At 38.0% G+C, this 18,644-nt stretch overlaps 1 protein-coding gene across 1 annotated transcript in view; it reads left to right on the top strand.

Annotated features, from left to right (window-relative positions):
* The window catches only part of DSCAM (DS cell adhesion molecule), a 718,109-nt gene that overhangs the window by 119,040 nt on the left and 580,425 nt on the right, over positions 1-18,644 (top strand). The window contains exons 2-3 of the mRNA XM_045558333.1: positions 2,174-2,491; positions 16,821-16,967. Coding sequence (XP_045414289.1) covers positions 2,174-2,491; positions 16,821-16,967 — 465 coding nt within the window. The remainder of the gene's footprint in view (positions 1-2,173; positions 2,492-16,820; positions 16,968-18,644) is intronic.

Here is an 18,644-nt window from a genome sequence, read left to right as displayed (position 1 = left end):
TTTCTCAGGAGATACTCAGGAAAGGAGGTGCAGAAGGCAGAATGGGTGGAGGGAAGCTGAGGTCTCTGCCAGGATGCCCCTTCCGAGCTGTTCCCCCCTAGCACGAGCCAGCCAGGCTTTTGGAGCCACCTTTGCCTAGTTGTCCACTGTGGGCCTCAGACAAGGCTGGTCTCTGTGGCTCAGAATGACACCAGGTGTGAGGCTCAGCTGAGGACATTTCCAGCTGCTGGGGGTGAGGGACATTGGCCCTGAAGAGGAACTCTAGAGAGAGTTCTTATTATCTATTTCAAGTGATGTCAGGGAAGAACATGCCTCAGTCTGGCTGTGGGAAGAGTCACCTGCCCTCACTCAGCCTGGTTCATTGCTCAGAGCTGTGCTACTGCTGGGCTGGGGACCACTCCCTGCCCTGACGTTTAGTGAGCAGGTTAAATCTGGCTATTTTAAAATGAGTCCAATTATCTTTGCAGACAGTGTTCATTTCTTCCTGTCTTTCTTACCAAATCACGTCAGTTAACTGTGTGCAAAGCGAGGGGCACATGCACTTCCTCACACGGACTCGGTAGCAACCCCACCATGCTACAGCAGCCTAGGACCCCTCTGTCCCCACCGCTGAGAAAGACTAGGTCGGGACGGGAGGGCCCGTCTGAGGGCAGCTGGCTCTGGTCTCTGCCCAAGTGAGGGAGACTGTTTAGCCACATTTGGTTCTAAGGTGAGAAAGCATAAACCACAGAAACCTTCATCAGAAAGACTGAATCCTGGGTCTGCTGGCTCCTAGCCATGTGTCCACGGTCAAGTGACAGCTCTGTGAATTTCCATGTCATCTTCTGCAAAGTGGGGCCTGTACTTACCTAGCAGAGCTGTTGTCCACAAGAGTCAATGAAATAATACCTTGAGTCGCATAAAATTGCCTGGTACAGAATAGGTGCTTAATAAATGTTACTCTCACCCTGACCAGTGAAGTTCAGTCCAAGTATTTGGGGCTTCTTTTCTCTCTTACAAATATGTGGCTGGGCATGCACCTGCTTTCAGAAAGTCACAGATAAGCACAGACGAGTGAGAAGCAGGTCTTCAAGGTATTTATAGATCTTTTGTTTTTGGATTCTAGAATTTGAGTTTCATTTGTGCACATAAACGACACTCCATAAATGCTGGTTACTGAGTACAATATAGGCACATAGTTAGGTGAATTAAAAATCCAAATGTGTATGAACAGGTTTGCTGACATTTTGTTTATGAAAGTTAAAAGAGAAACAATTTAAATAAAAAGATCAGGGAAAGTTTATAAAAACATACTGTGTGCATCCACTAATATTTACTTGTGAAGGCTGTATTGAAACATGGAATTATATATGTGATGCAATGTTAAGAGAATGTGAGTCGATAATGGTGGCATATTTTACGTATGTACATTTTAACACAGTATAATTATACAGGGAAGGCACATAGGCAGGTGAACCAGAAGGGAACATGTGAAAATCAAAACAGAAACTGTAGGCAGGTGTAACTGAGTGATGCTTTTGTCAAAATTTTCTTTACTGTTACTGCCTGTTTTCTATAAAATCTGCATTGCTGGTTTGATGCCCTGTTTTCTGACATCCATCTGTGCTTTTGTAAATGCTTTACATATGATCTTCAATTTTAATTTTAAAAAACTGTGGCTAATTTCATTTGGGAATGACTCTCAGTGTACCTAGTAAGGGGAACAATTTGATCCCAGCACTGGCATCCAGTCATTCATTCACTTAGCGTCTCTACTGAGAGCCACTGAAGTTAGCTCTGTGCTCAAGCAATAGCGTTAGCAAATCAGGGCCTTGTCCACGGGAGGCTTCTGTTCTAGTGAGGAAGACAGATAGGAAGTGAATGCGAAATATGTGTTAATAATATACAGTCCAAGGGTGCTGAGTACCAGGGGGACAGAGGCTGAAGACTAATCTATTAAAAGTTAAGATCCAGGGTAACTTAACATTTTGTGTGCAAATTATGAAATTAGGATGATGCCTCATTTTTCAGTTCCTGCCTCTTCGTCCATAGTATTTTGAGAAATTTTGAGTTCTTTCATTTTAGTTGAGCCTCATGATTATTTCTCAAAATAGCCTTCTGAGGCCAGGCTGGTTGTACAGCAAATGTAGAAGGTACGTTTTACTTACATGGATTCCTGTGTTGTCTTTTGCAGTTTTCAGTGAAGACCTACACTCCAGCCTCTACTTTGTCAATGCATCTCTGCAAGAGGTAGTGTTTGCCAGCACCACGGGGACTCTGGTGCCCTGCCCTGCTGCAGGCATCCCTCCTGTGACTCTCAGATGGTACCTAGCCACGGGCGAGGAGATCTACGATGTCCCCGGGATCCGCCACGTCCACCCCAACGGCACTCTCCAAATTTTCCCCTTCCCTCCTTCAAGCTTCAGTACCTTAATCCATGATAATACTTATTATTGCACAGCTGAAAATCCTTCAGGGAAAATTAGAAGTCAGGATGTCCACATCAAGGCTGGTGAGTACGGCTCTTCGGGTTTTGTTCCCTGTCTGCCTGCTTGGGTGGGGGCGAGGGGCAACGATGAACAGTAAGATGCCATCACAGCTGGGGACCAATGAAAACCCATCATTAGTTCATTCTGATGCTGCTGATGACTTCTTTGAGATTTCAGAGTGTACCTTATTTAGATTTCAGAGTGCCTTTCATTGTTGGAACTAAAACCTGACATAGTGATTATCAAGTTCTAAACTATATCCCAACCTTGTTATATTTTGACTAATAAATCATACCCTAACTCAACTTTCCAGTGTCTCACACACCCAATGTATTTACTTCCACCTCTGTTTTCCTCCCTATCCCTCCCCCCCCCCATCCTAGGGGAGAAAAAAAGAGAGAAAAAAGACAAATTGTTGAGCTGGAATAAAACCATAGCATCAGTGTGTACTGTAATAGAAACAGAATCAATTTAATATCCTTGCTTTCCTTGTGAAATAAGAAGGCTATTTTAACATTTTTGACTGTAGCACATGTTGCTGAAATGTTATCAGTGTATATCAATCCTAAATTGGCTATGTTCCTTCCAACAACAAACTGTGTTTTTTTTTAATCACCATTGCTACAAGTCAACCCAGGCATACCTAGCGTGAGATACACAGACATCAGAGGCTATATATATACAGGACGTATTGTGTGGTTCTATAGATTTAACAAAGCCCTGCAAAACAAACTCACAGCTAGACTCCTGTTAGAAAACAGCATTTTAATTTTTTTTAAGTCTAGATCTGAAATACTTGTGTAGACTGACATAATATAATGGCAGGGCAAAGAGAATGTGACTTTGATTGTTGTCTTATATACCAGGTAGCTGGGGAGCTTTGCAGTAATTTCTGCAGTAAGTGAGTAGGTGCTAGTGGAAGACATTACAATGTGAAGAAAATATGAGATGTTTCCGAATTCCTACATATGATCTCTTTGATGTAAGCAATCAAACATTAGACTGTGACTCATGCCGCTAGCTAGTCATTTTCCCAACTATATTTTGATCTCTCTGACATGCTCATGAATTCCAAGATATGCATAAGAATTCACTTAAGAAAGGGGAAGAAAAGATTGGCTTTAATCGAGATATATGTAAATTTGATATGGCAAATAATTACAATAAAACGAATGAAATTTGTATAGGGATCTCGAAACCTGACAAACAGGGAGATGCAGTGAATGCTTTTCACTTGACAGATTGAACATTTTAATGATGTGTTATAAAAACATATTTATAATCTACAAAACACCACTTACAGAGAAACCTGAAATTTCCAGCAGCTATATCTGTACATATTAATCCGTTACTTCTGCCTTGGGTTTCCTATTAGGGGAATTCAGTGTTTCCGCCCGTTCTAACTGCTGGTTTCTAGATTTGACGTGGAATTAGTTGTTTTTGCAGGACACTGAAAGTTTTGGAAGGACGGGAATTACATCGTCTTTTCTGGTATCTATGCTAATCACCTCCTTCCACACAGTTGTGCTCTTGCTGTTTATGTGCTGATATTCTTGACATCTGAACCCCTGCGGAACATGAGTCCAGCACACATGCATCTACTGTGTCAGTTTGAGCACATACAATAGGCCATCGGGTTGCCCAAATGAAATTTCTTTTCTTATTTAATTTTGATTCCTGTCATGGACACATTATGGTTACAATAATCTTTTAGATTGTGTATTGTATGCTTGAAAATCTGGGCTGGGCACCATGGCTCACGCCTGTAATCCCAACACTTTGGGTGGCCGAAGTGGGAGAATCGTTTGATACCAGGAGTTTTGGACCAGCCTGAGCAACACAATAAGACAAAAAATAGAAAAATTAGCCAGGGATGGGGGCACAAGCCTGTAGTTCGAGCTACTCTGGAGGCTGAGGCAGGAGGATTCTTTAAGCTGAGGAGTTTGAGGTTGTGTGAGCTAGTTAAGAAAGAAAAGAAAGAAAATCTGGTTTCATCATGGTAACATAGATGCTAGTACAGAACTGGATGGTTGTTCTGAAGGGCGGGTCAGGGCCACATGTTACCCTTTGACAGCTCAACTGCAGGTTTGAGTCCAATGAACACTCACTCATGTGGTATCCTCTTGAGTATCAGGTCATCCTAAATGTCTAAAGGTCCCTTTAGATTGGTGTTGAGATTTCCCTGGAATGATCCATTAGGTAAACTGGCTTCACAGTCTTTCCATTGGCAGCACAAGAAGTCTTGTTCTTCACAATTTTCAGCAGTTTTGACCTAGTTCTCGTGCCCACAATTGAAAGAAGTTTCACCCATCATGTCTCATTAATCAGCAGTTTTCTTGCCCTTTCTATGTTAAGGCCTGGGTGCAGACGGGCCACTTGAAACACTTGCCCCTTACTGGGCTGTACATCCTACTTAGCAGACAGCGATTAGCTGTGTGATCTTGGGCAAGTCAAACATTCCTGGTGATTGTTTTCTCCTGAGTAAACTGTGCTCACTCACGTTTGACTGAGGCTTTTGCGTATGACCAAGATGGAGTATTGGGGCCAACTTTGCCCTTTTATCTGAAACAACTGAGAAACAAACAAACAAACAAACAAACAAAAAACCCCAAACAGACAAAACATGTGAAGGGCCATGTTCCAGACTGGACCTGGGGCAGTGAAGGGAAGTGGCCCTGGAGGAACAGCAAATGACAAGGTGAGCCCCACAATCACCCCTGTTTACTGCCTGAAGTTTCGGGATGGAGAACACAAAAATCCACACATGAATTTGGGTAGCATCTTTAGTCACAATTACCAAAAAAATGGAAGCAACAAGCATGCCCTTCAGTACGTGAGTGGGTACTGTCCTTGACCAAACTTGGGCCAGGGTCCTCTGGGCCCTCTCCCAGCTCGGCCTCATCCGTGGCTTTGTGTGACTGTCCGCAGGTGCCCAGAGTCAGCAAGAATCTTGCTCAGTTACCCTCCTACCCTTAGTACTTGATCACCTTTGATATCTGATCAAGTTCCTCATCCCCTACCTTTGATGTATAAATTTTTGTCCTGCCTTTAACTATTAGGCCAGTTTAGCAAGAAACCCCCTGTCCTTGATGTCTCCTCTTACAGTTTCCATCCCAGTCCCCTCAGTCTGCTCACTGGAGATAGACCCCCACGCATTCTCCTTGTATACGGAGTTGATTACTCTCCCCTGTCGCAATAGTCATGGCTCCCGCTGCAATAGACTTGAGTAAAAGAAAAGTTTCCCTTGCCTTTTTAATGGTGTTAGAATAATTTTTCTTTAACAAACATAGTACAACTATACAGTAGAGTGTTACTTAGCAATAGAAATAAATGAGCTATCAAGTTATGAAAAGATGTGGAGGAAACATAAATGCATATTACTAAATTTTAAAAAATCTGAAAAACCTTCATACTGTATGGTTCCACGTGTATGTCATTCTAGAAGAGGCAAATTATAGAGGCAGTAGGAAGATCAGCGGTTGTCAGGGGTCAGTGGCGAGGGAGGGGTGAATAGGTGGAGCTCAGGGGACTTTAGGGCAGTGAACCTGTTCTGGGGGACACTGTAATGGTGGGTCCCTGACATTAGGCGTAGAACTGTCCAACACAGGGTGGAACTTAATGCACACTAGGGGCTTTAGTTAACACTAATGTATAAATATCAGTTCAGTTCATTAATTATAACAAATGTATCACCCTAATGCAAGATGCAAATAATGAGAGAAATTAGAGAAGGGTGAGGAGAATGAAGTGTATGAGAACTTTCTGTGAAATTTTTATTTAAACCTAAAATTGCTCTAAAAATTCAAGTCTATTCTAAAAATCTGAAAAAGACTTCAAGTAACTTTATGTACAAATAAGCTCCCAGGGAAAGGATAGTGAGACCAAAAATAAAAATTAAAGAAATGTTGACCAAAATTTTCCAGATTTGATGAAAACTGTAAACCCATAGATCTAAGGAGTTCAGCAAACCCCAAGCTCAAGAAGTGTGAAGAAAAATACACCAAGGAACATTATAATATAGTTGCTCAGAATCAGGGATCAAGAGAAAATATTAAAAATAGCCACAGAAGAAAGGCATACTATACACAAAGGGACAAAGATAAGGATGACAGCAGATTTGTCAAAATCAATATGGAAAAACAGTGAAGCAACATCTTTAAAGTATGTTATTAATCTGTAAATCTGGAATTCTATACCTAGTGGAAATATATTTTTATTTATTTAGTTTTTGCTCAGAAAATCCTTTATTTTTTATTTTTTAATCTCAGAATATTATGGGAGTACAAACATTTTGGTTACATATAATGCCTTTGCCTCACCCAAGCCAGGGCTACAGGCGTGCCCTTCCCCCATACAGTGTGCTCTGCAGTTGTGAGTTTACCCACCCCCACCACCCACCTGACCGGCACCCAATGAATATTACTTCCATGTGAGCACCTTAGTGTTGATCGGTCAGTACCAATTTGATGGCAAGTACATGTGGTGCTTGTTTTTCCATTCTTGGGATACCTCACTTCAAAGGATGGGCTCAAGCTCTATCCAGAATAATACAGAATATTTTTGTAGTTGAGTAGTATTCCATGGTATACATATACCATATTTTATTAATCCACTCATGTATTGATGGACACTTGTGTTGTTTCCACATCTTTGCAATTGTGAATTGTACTGCCATAAATATTTGAGTGCAGATATCTTTATTATAGAATGTCTTTTTTTCCTTTGGGTAGCTGCCTAGTAATGGGATTGCTGGATCAAATGATATTTCCATTTTTAGCTCTTTGGTATATGTCCACATTGCTTTCCACAGGAGTTGTACTAATTTGCAGTTCTACCAGCAGTGTAAAAGTGTTCCTGTGTCTTCACATCCATGCCAGCCTTTGTTGTTTTGGGACTTTTTGATAAAGGCCATTCTCACTGGAGTTAGATGATATCTAATTGTGGTTTTGATTTGCATTTCCCTAATGATTAGAGATGTTGAACACTTTTTTATATGTTTGCTGGCCATTATTCTGTCTTCTTTGAAAAGTTTCTGTTCATGTCTTTTGCCCATTTATTGATGGGGTTGTTTGATTTTTTCTTGTTAATTTTCTTAAGTTCTATATAGATTCTTGTTATCAGCCCTTTATTGGATGTGTAGCATGCATATATTTTTTCCCATTCTGTAGGTTGTGTATTAGCTCTAATGATAGTTTCCTTGGCTTTGCAGAAGCTTTTTAGTGTGATTAGGTCACATTTATTTATTTTTGTTGCTGCTGTGATTGCTTTGGGGGTCTTCTTCATAAATTCTTTGCCTAGGCAGAAGTCTATAAGAGTTTTCCCAACATTTTCTTCTAGAATTCTTAAGGTTTCACACCATAGGTTTAAGTCTTATCCATCGTGAGTTGATTTTTGTGAGAGGTGAGAGGTGAGAGGTGAGAGGTGAGGATCCAGTTTCAATCTTCTGCATGTGGTTATCCAGTTTTCCCAGCAACATTTATTTAATAGGGATTCTTTTCCCCCAATGTATATTTTTGTCTGCTTTGTTGAAGATTAGATGACAATATGAGGATGGTTTTATATCTCGGTTCTCAGTCCTGTTCCAAAGGTCTATATCTCTGTTCTTGTGCCAGTACCATGTTGTTACGGTTGCTATAGTCTTGTAGTAAAGCTTGAAGTCCGATAGACTGATGCCTCCCAATATTTTCTTTTTGCTGAAGATTGCTTTGGCTGTACAAGTGCTCCTCTGGTTCCATACAAAGCATAGAATTATTTTTTTCTAGATCTTTAAAGAATGATGATGGTATAATGATGAAATAAAGGCTTTCTCAGACACACAAAAGTAGAAAATTCATTAGCACCTGTATCGCACTATTAGAAATCTTAAAGTCCTACAATCAGAAGAAAAAAATGACATCTGATTTGATCTTGGATCTACTCAAAGGAAAAAAGAGCAATGAAAATGGTAACCACATGGGTTTATAACTCATATTTTTTTTAAAAATTAAAATATTTCAAAAGACAATTTATTTGAACAAAAATAATAACAATGTTTTTTGAAGTTTGTGACATAGGTAGAAGTAAAATGTATGACAACAATAGCATTATGGCCTAGAATAAAGACATGGGTATATAATATTGTAAGGTTCTTTTGCTATGTGTGAAATTGTATAATATCACCTGAATATAACGGTGATAAGTTACAAGGTGTACACTGTAAATCCTAAAGCAAGCATTAAAATAAAAAACAAAGAGTTATAACTAATAAGCCCACAAAGGAGAAAAAAAAAGAATCATTAAAAATATTCAACCCAAAACAAACAATAAAAGGAAGGAAGAAACAAAGAACAGATAGTAAAAATAGAAATCAAATAGCCAGATGACAGACCATATCAACATCTAAACTAAATGTAAATGCTCCAATAATCTGAATTATAAGGTAGAGATTGCCAGATTGGATTCACCACTGCTTACAAGTGACACCCTTTAAGTATAAATACACAAATAGGTGAAAGGTAAAATGATGGGAAAAGATACACTATCTTCATCAAAAAATCTAATTAAAATAAACCATTGAAAGAAAGCTTCAAGTGATGTTACCTCCAAGAATGAGGAGGCAACATCACTATATATTCTATAAATTATTTAAAATGATCATAAGGTACTATGAAGAACAAGTACATACCAATAAATTCAACAACTTATATGAAATGAAAAATTACTTGAAAGATATAGAATATCACAACTCACTTGAGAAGAAAAGGATAAACTGAATAATCCTATATCTGTCAGAGACTTTGAATTTGTAGGTAAAAATTTCGTACAATGAAACTTTAGGCTCAAATGGCTTCATTATTGAGTTCCAGTGAACATTTATGGAAGAAATAAAAATTCTCAACAAATTTCTTCCATAAAACTGAGGAGGTGAGAATACTTCCCAAATCATTTTATGAGGTCAGCACTACCCTGATACTAAAACAAGACAAAGACATTATAAGAAAACTACAGACATATATCTCTGATTACAGATTTAAAAATTCTAAAAATTTTAGCAAATTGAGTTCAATAATATATAAAAAGAATAATACTGTGCAACCACATAGGGCTTATCTCCAAAAAGCAAGATGTGTTTCACATTTGAAATTAACCAATGTAATTCACCATATTAACATATTAAAACTAGAAACCATGTGATCATTTCAACAGATGCAGGAAAGCATTGATGAAATCCAACATCCATTTAAGATAAAAAAAAAACTCTCAAAAAACTAGCATTAGAAGGGAATTTTCTCAATCTGATAAAAAGTAACTACAAAAATCCTACAAAAGCTAACATCATACTTAATGGCGAATAGTAAATGCTTTGCTTCCCAAATGAAGGACGATACCAGAGTGTGTCCTCTCACTACTTCTATTCCAAATTGTACTGGAGGTTTTAGTCAGTGCAATATAACAAGAAAAAAAAATTAAAAGATGTCCTGATTGCAAAGAAAGAAGTTCACCTGTCTGTGTTTGTAGATGACAATTACTAATGTAGAAAATCTGATAGAATCTATGAAAAAGCTACTGGAACTAAGTGAGTTAATCAAGATTGAGGTATACAAAATCAATACACAAATATATGCAAATTATAGGTAGAAGCTTTTAAAAATATAATTTATAATAGAATAAAAAATAAGAAATATCTAGGAGTGAGTCTGACCCAAACTGTAAAAGATCTGTACACTGAAAATTATAAAATATTGCTGAGAGAAATTAAAGAAGATTGAAATTATAGGAGAAATATAGTCTTTTTCATGGTTTGGAGGATTCAGTGTTGTAGAAATGTTGGTTCTCCCAAAATGATCTATAGATTCAATACAAACCCTATGAAAACCCAAGCAGGCTTTTTATACAAATAGAAATTAATAAGTTTATTCTAAAATTTATATGGAAATAAAAAAGACCTAGAATGGTGAAAACAACCTTGAAAAATGAGCAATTATTCATAATAGCTAATACTATCTGATTTTAAAAATTATTATAAAGAACTTATAAACATAAGTAATGTTGTAGAATATAATTCAGAAATAGACCCACATATATAGAGATAAATATTTATAAAAATTGACAAAGGTGCACAGGCAAGTCAGTGAAGAAAAAAATAGTCATTTCAACAAATGATGCTGGAAAAATTATATACCCATATGTAAAATATTGAGCTTCAATCCATATCTTGCACCATATACAAAAATTAACTCAAAATGGATCACAGATCTAAATATAAACTCAAAACTATAAACCTTTTTGAAGAAATATGGGAGGAAACTTTTATAACCTTAGGTTATGTAAAGATTACTTAGATATGATACCAAAAGCATAGTTCATAAAAACAAATTGCTATATTGGGTTTTATTAAAATGTAAAACTTCTTTTCTAAAGACATTGTTAGAAGAATAAAAAGACAAGCCACAACCTGGAAAGAAAGACTTCTAAAACACACATCTGTTGAAGGACTATGATCCAGAAATGTAATGAAATCTAAAAACTCAGTAATAAGAAAACAAACAATCCTATTTTTAAAGATGGGTGAGGATTTTGAAGAGACGCTTCACCAAAGGAGATATGTAATGGCTAGTAAGCACATGAATTGATGATTAACATTATTAATCTTTAATGAAATGTAAATTAAAACCACAGTGAGATAGATACCTCTACACATGTAAAATTTAAAAGACTGACCAGATCGAGTGTCGGTGAGGGTGAGGAGCAGCTGGGACGCTCATGCGCTGCTGGTGGGACTGTCAAATGGTGCTACCTCTTTGGAAAACAGTTTGGCAATTTCTTTAAAAGATAAACCTACACCTACCATATATTCCAGCCATTCTGTTCTTAGGTGCTTACCCAAAGCATATGTTCACACAAAGGCTTTTGCAGGAATGTTCTTAGCAGCTTTATTTAGTAATAGCCAAAACTGGCTCAAAGCCCATCAACAGGTAAACAAGTAAACAAATTGTGGTTTCTCTATACAACTGAACACCGCTCGACAGTGTAACAAAATGGACTGTTGTAAAGCTCATTAACAGGGAGGAGTCTCAAAATAATTATATTGAGTGAAAGAAGCCAGATGATGAAGTATGTGCTACAGGATTCCATTTGCAGTACAAAAACTCTGAAAGTGCCAGGTAGTTAGCTGTTGCCTGAGAAGGTGGAGTGTGCAAGGATTGGGAAGAAGGCGTTAAAGGGGAACACGTAAACTTTTTGGGTGACAGATCTGTTCATCATCTTGATAGTTCGTTATCTTAATTGTGGCGGTGACTTCATGCATGTGTACTTATGTCAAAACCTATCAATAGACATGCATAGTTATATCTCGATGACATTGTTTTAAGAAAAAGCAAATAATAACACGTGGCTGGCCTATTTACTTAAGAGACTTGTCTTGTTGTTCATTTGATAAACGTAGCTAATACTAACTACATATTTGGTGGGCATCTCTGTACCCGTCCCCCAACCCACAGTAACCCCCTTAACTTCCTCTTGCATCCACGTCATGCAAAACAGCCCTGGACCCTCGGCCACAGGTGATTGGACCGGGGGGATAAGTGGACCAAGCTGGACCGTCAGTTCCTGTGCCCTCTGAACTGAGAATGGATATCTCATGACAGACAGTTAATCTGTCCTCAGGAGACTTGGGAACGTGGGCCATGCACCTTTTTTCTTCCATGTGAACCTGAAAAGGAGAGGAAGCCTGTGTATGGGAAAAGAGAAAGGTGAAGCCAGAAACTGAGAGAGAGAAAGAGAGAGAAGCTATGGCCCCTTCCCAAGGCTCAGTTGCTTATTCCAAGTGTCTTTAAAGGATGTCTCCTATTCCAGCTTACGGTCTCTCATGTAGGCTCCTCTTACCAGCAATCAGAATGACTCAAGTGAATAAAGTGATTGTGCGCTGGAATTGTGCCACATACTTTAAAGACATTTTTTATTTTAATCTGTCCAATCATGCAAGATAGACACTGTTTATATTTTCAGATGAAGGAAATAGAGGCTGCTGGCTGCTCACAGGCAGGCGTTGTGGTTGTGCGATCAGTTTAGGTAAAAGGCAGTGGGCCAAGGTTTCATTCATTGTGAGCCTCCTGCCTGCCTCCAACCCAGACACCAGGAGTGTCCCAGCATGGAGGAAGGTCCCTTAGGGATTGCCTGTCCATTGTGGGTGGGGGCAATGGGCAGGTGGGAGGTGGAGACTGTGGTTCCCATCCCCAGCCAGGGGTGGCTTATCTGCCCAGTGCATGGCAGCTGGCTGGACGGGGACCCCCACAGCTGGTGGGCTGAGTGTGCCCACTGGTGAGGTGGGGGCTCTGGGTGCTGGTGAGGGTCTGCACTTGCCTGGAGATTATCACTGCCCAAGGGAGTGTGACATTAAGTAGCGAATGAAAAAACAACATGACAAGTTGAGTGAGAAAGAACACAGAAGAAAAAAAAGTTTCACATTTTAGTATGTTTAAAGGCACTTTCTTCTTCCTTGGAGATAGGACCCTGGGTTTTCATTTTCTCATGGGCCCCACAAAATATGTAGTTGGCTCTGATTTGGTTAAATTAATTTTCATAGTAAATGATGAACTGAGACTATTCCGTGTATACTGATAGTTGTGTTTTAAAAGGCTTTTATATTTTAAAGAATTAAGGCTAATAGAGAGGGATGAATACAGGCATACCTCAGAGAAATTGTGGGTTTGGGTCTAGACCACAACAATAAAGCCAATACTGCAATTGAATTTTGCAAGTCACATGAATTTTTTTCATTTTCCAGTGCATAGAAAAGTTATGTTTATACCATATTGGGTTCCATGAAATGTGTAATAGCATTATGTCTGAAAAAGCAATGTGCATACCTTCATTAAAAATTCTTTATTGCTAAAAAAAATGCTAAAACTCATCTGAACCTTCAGTGAGTTGCAATCTGTTTGCTGGTGGAGGATCTTACTGCCTCCATGTTGGTGGCTGCTGGCTGATCGGGGTGGTGGTTGCTGAAGGTTGGGGTGGCTGTGGTAATTTTTAAGAAATAAGACAATAAGGAGGTTTGTCACATCACTAGATTCTTACTCTCACAAAAAGATTTCTCTGTAGCATGTGGTGCTGTTTGATAGCATTTTACCCACAGTAGACTGTCTTTCAAAATTAAAGTCAGTACTCTCAATCCTTCTGCTGCTTTATCAACTAAGTTTATGTAACTTAGTTGTCAACAAATCCTTTGTTGTCATTTCAACATTGCTCACAGCATCTTGACCAGGAGTAGATTCCATCACAAGGAACCACTTTCTTTGCTCATTCATGAGGAGCAACTCCTCATCCATTCAAGTTTTATCATGAGATTGCAACAGTTAAGTCACATCTTTGGACTCTACTTCTAATTATACTACTCTTATTATTTCCACCACATCTGCAGTTCTTTTCTCCACTGAAGTCTTGAACTCATCAAAGTCATCCATGAGGGTTGGAATCAAATCTTTCTAATTCCTATTTATGCTGCTATTTTGACCTTCTCCCATGAATCATAAATGTACTTAATGGCACATAGAATGGTGAAGGTTTTCAATTTACTTTGCCCAGATCTGTCAAAGGAATCACCCTCTATGGCAGCTATAGGCTTACAAAATGTATGTCTTAAATTGTAAGACTTAAAAGTCAAAATTACAGTGTGATCTATGGGCTACAGAATGGATATTGTGTTAGCAGTCATGAAAACAATATTCATCTCCTTGTACATTTCCACCAGAGCTCTTGGATGACCAGGTATACTGTCAATGAGAAGTAATATTTTGAAGGAAATCTTTTTTTCTGAGCAGTAGGTCTCAACAGTGGGCTTAAAATGTTCAATAAATCATACTATAAATAGATGTGCTGTCATCCAGGTTTTGTTGTTCCATTTTTAGAGTGCAGACAGAATAGATTTAGCATAATTTTTATGGGACATAGGATTTTTAAAATGGCAAATGAGCATTGGTTTCAACTTAAAGTTACCAGCTACATTAGCCCCTAACAAGAGTCAGTTTTTTGAATATTTGAAGCCAGACATTGACTTCTTCTTTCTAGCTATGAGAGTCCTAGATGACATCTTCTTTCAACTGAAGACTGTTTCATCTACATCAAAATCTGTTGTTTACTGTAGCCACCTGCATCAATTATTTTAGCTAGGTTGTTTAGATAACTTGAGCTGCTTCTACATTAGCACTTGCTGCTTCCCTTGCATTTTTATGTTAAGGAGGTAATTTCTTTCCTTGAATCTCATGAACCTCCCTCTGCTAGCTTCCAACTTTTCTTCTGCAGCTTCCTTATCTCTCTCAGCCTTCAAGAATTAAAGAGAATTAGAGACTTACTGTGCATTAGGCTTTGGCTTAAGGAAATATTATGCCTGGTTTGGTCTTTTACCCAGACAATTCAAACTTTCTCCATAGCAACAATAAGGCCATCTCACTTTCTTGTCATTCATGAGTTCACTGGAGTAGCATTTTCATTCCCTTCAAGAATTTTTTCTTTGAATTCACAACTTGACGAACTGCTTGTGCAAGAGGCCTAGCTTTCAGCCTATCTCAGCTTCTGGCATATCTTCCTAAGTAAGCTTAATTATTTCTAGCTTTTGATTTAAAGTGAGAGATGTACAACTCTTCCTTTGACTTAAACACTTAGAGGCCCATTGTAGAGTTACTAATTGGCCTAATTTCAATATTCTTGTTTCTCAGGGAACAAGGAGGCCTGAGAAGAAGGAGAGAGATGGAGAATGGCCAATGGGTGGAGTAGTCAGAATGCATAAAACATTTATTAATTAAGTTTGCTGTCTTATATAGACATGGTTCATGGCACCCCAAAATCATTACAATAGTAACATCAAAGATCACTGATCACATATCACCATAACAGATATAAAAACAATTTAAAAATTTGAAATATTGTGAGAATTACCAAAATATGTCACAGAGACATGAAGTGAGCACATGATGTTAGAAAAATAACACCAGTGACTTGCTTGACCAGTAGATTTGTTGCCACAGATCTCCAATTTGTAAAAAACACTGTATCTGTGAAGCACAATAAAGTGAACAGAAATAAAATGATGTGTATCTGTAGTAATAAATATCAACTGTGTGATCCTTGTTTAATAAATAGACATTTTCTTCTTATTTGTCATCAAAGTTAAGTTGGTATCAGTTTTAAATAACTGGTTATAACTATAGAATTTTTTTGTAAGCCTTCTGGTAACTACAAAGCAAAATCCTATAAAAGATAACACTAAACATAAAAAGCAGTGAATTAAAGTATACTACCAGAGAAAATCACTTAATCACAAAAGAAGACAGTAAGGAAGAAAGGAAAAGAGAAGTTACAAAACAAATAGAATGCAAGTAACAAAATAACAATATTAAGTCCTTACCTATCAGTAATAACATTAAATTTAAATGTATTAAATTCTCCAATAAAAAGAAATAGAGTGGCTGAATGGATTAGAATACAAGACCCAACTATATGCTGCCTATAAGAAACTCACTCCACCTGTAAAGACACACATAGACTGAAAGTGAAGAGTTGAAGAAAGGTATTCCATACAAACAGAAACCAAAAAAAAACAGGAGTACTTATACATATATCAAATAAAATAGACTTTAAGACAAAAACTGTAAAAAGAGGCAAAGAAGATCATTATATAATGACAAAGGGGTCAATTTAGCAAGAGGATATAACAACAGTAAATATATACACATCCAACATGGGTGTACCCTCATATATAAAGCAACCATTTATAGATCTAAAGGGAGAGATAGACTGTAATACAACAACAGTAGGAGACTTTAATACCTCACTTTCAGCAATGGACAGATCATCCAGGCAGAAAATATATAAAGAAACATCAGACTTAAATGATAGTCTGGACTAAATGGACCTAAAGAGCATTTACAGAACATTTCATTTATCTGCTGGAGAATAAACATTCTTCTCATCACCACATGGAACATTCTCCAGGATAGATCATGTGTTAGGCCACAAAACAAGTCTCAAGAAATTTCAAAAAGTCAGAATCATATCAAGTAACTTTTCTTGAATGCAAGGGAATAAAACTAGAAATCAATAACAACAGGAAATTTGGAAGTTACAAATACATATGAATTAAACAACGTGCTGTGGAATGCCCCTCTGGTACAGAGTGTAGCGTATTGTTAATGGAGTGAATGTTTTTTCAAGTTGGGAGATGAAAGACATGAAACATAGGTGTTAATTTTTTCCCAGTCGATGTATGTTATGCAATTGATATGTGTGTGCTGCAATGCATCTATTACGATGAGATGCTCTCACAGTGAGCCTGCTGACTACGTGCCTTACCGAGGGTCTCTTCCTGCCTTCCAGTTTTACGGGAGCCCTATACAGTCCGTGTGGAGGACCAGAAAACCATGAGAGGCAATGTCGCGGTCTTCAAGTGCATTATCCCCTCCTCGGTGGAGGCGTACATCACTGTCGTCTCATGGGAGAAAGACACTGTTTCACTTGTCTCAGGTAGGCTGTGCGTCTCCGGGTTGCAGGTGCCGGGCTTACCTTCCGAAAAGGTGATCTCAGAGATGGAACCGGGTCTCCACTTACGTGTTCATTGTAATTAAGAATTAGTATCCTTCAGGTTGATGCTGTTTTATAAATAATGATTTTTTAAATAAATAAATGATATAAGGGTTTTATGTTGGTTTACGATGGCTTGATTCAGATATTCTGGGCGAATGGACTGCTGGGTAGATATTAGTTATTCCCACAATTTGTATGGCCATTATGTTAACTTTTGTGAGGAAATTGTGGTTTTATTTCTGCTTCTAAAAACAAAGTAGTCATATTGTGCATCTGTGAGAGATCTCAGTGATACAGCATGACTGATATTCTGAAACTAAAACCTGGAAAATGGAAGCCCAAATTCTGTGCTTTTTTAGCCCTTTCAAGTGTCTTAAGGGTTATGTTGTATATGACTTCTTTCTTGAAGATACTATTAAGAATATATATTCAGCACTGAAATATATATTTGCATATGAGTAATGTCTTAGCTTATGTTTGGTGTCCAGAAAAGACAAAATTTAAATTTAGCTTCTAAGAAATGGCGGCTCTTTATTTCTAAGGGCATTAATATTTAAGTTGATTTCTCGCTCTGCACTATTCACCTGGAAAGGCCATCGTCGGCGTGATGCTTGGTTTTCCTGTTTTACACGTCCTTGGATAATGATTGTTGGCATATCTGAAAAGGTGTTGGATGCTTTTGGAAAAGAATTGTGATGAGCATAGTCTGTGTTCTAATGTGGATCAGAAACAGTTGCTGTTCTTTTCATGTCTTTACATACTCACGTGTGAGCATAGACACACACAAACATGCATTTTAATGTCATTCTTGACTAAGCAACATGTTATCAATTTATAGAGAGAAGAATTTGTAACTAAACATTCACGGTGACATACTGTTTTTGTTTTTCAGCTTATTGGTTAGCTAGAGAGTATAGGTTACTGCACATCAAAGACTAGAAGCCAGTGTAAAAGATCCAAATCAAAAGTGAAATATTTTGTCATTAAAGACATTAAAGGAATCTAGAGTATAATGGAAGTTTTTAGGTTTTTTTCTTAATATTGTCTTTACAGTGACTTCAAAACCCCTCATGCTTCGATGAATAATAAATTCCTTGCTGTTATGTTGATGAATCTTCATAACTTGTTAAATTAGGGTATTGAAAGTCCTAAGCTTAAGAACTGAAATATGATTGTAACAATCAGAATAGAGATTTACCTGTACACATTTATTTGCTAAATTTCAAAATTTTGTGATCTTAATCTTCTCTCCTTAGGGGTCATTTTGGTTTTCTTAATGACAGGGAGAGAGATGTGATAACAGTCATCTGGCTAAGCTCAGAGTCAGAAGGGAACAGCCCTCAAATCTACATAGCGGTGGTTTGTGGATTCAGAGAGGGGAAGAATTTGGGGCTCTATTTCCAATCTCTGAGACTCGAGAGCCCAAGCTGATGGAGGCTCCACCGTCTTAGAAAACTGCCATCCAAATTTACAGCCTAGGAGCTGCTCTAGAGTGAAGGAGAATTATAAGCTGCCTCTTAGTGCTTCCACTTGGAGCTGACACGTCATTTCTGTTCATCTTTAATTGGCCAAAGCAAGTCTCTTGGCCATGTGTGACTTCAGTGGGGCATGTGCGTG

This window comes from Lemur catta, chromosome 1 (assembly GCF_020740605.2).
Source record: "Lemur catta isolate mLemCat1 chromosome 1, mLemCat1.pri, whole genome shotgun sequence".
Classification (NCBI taxonomy): domain Eukaryota; kingdom Metazoa; phylum Chordata; class Mammalia; order Primates; family Lemuridae; genus Lemur; species Lemur catta.
Note: the sequence above shows the minus strand (reverse complement) of the source record. Positions and strands in the feature narration are given on the sequence as shown.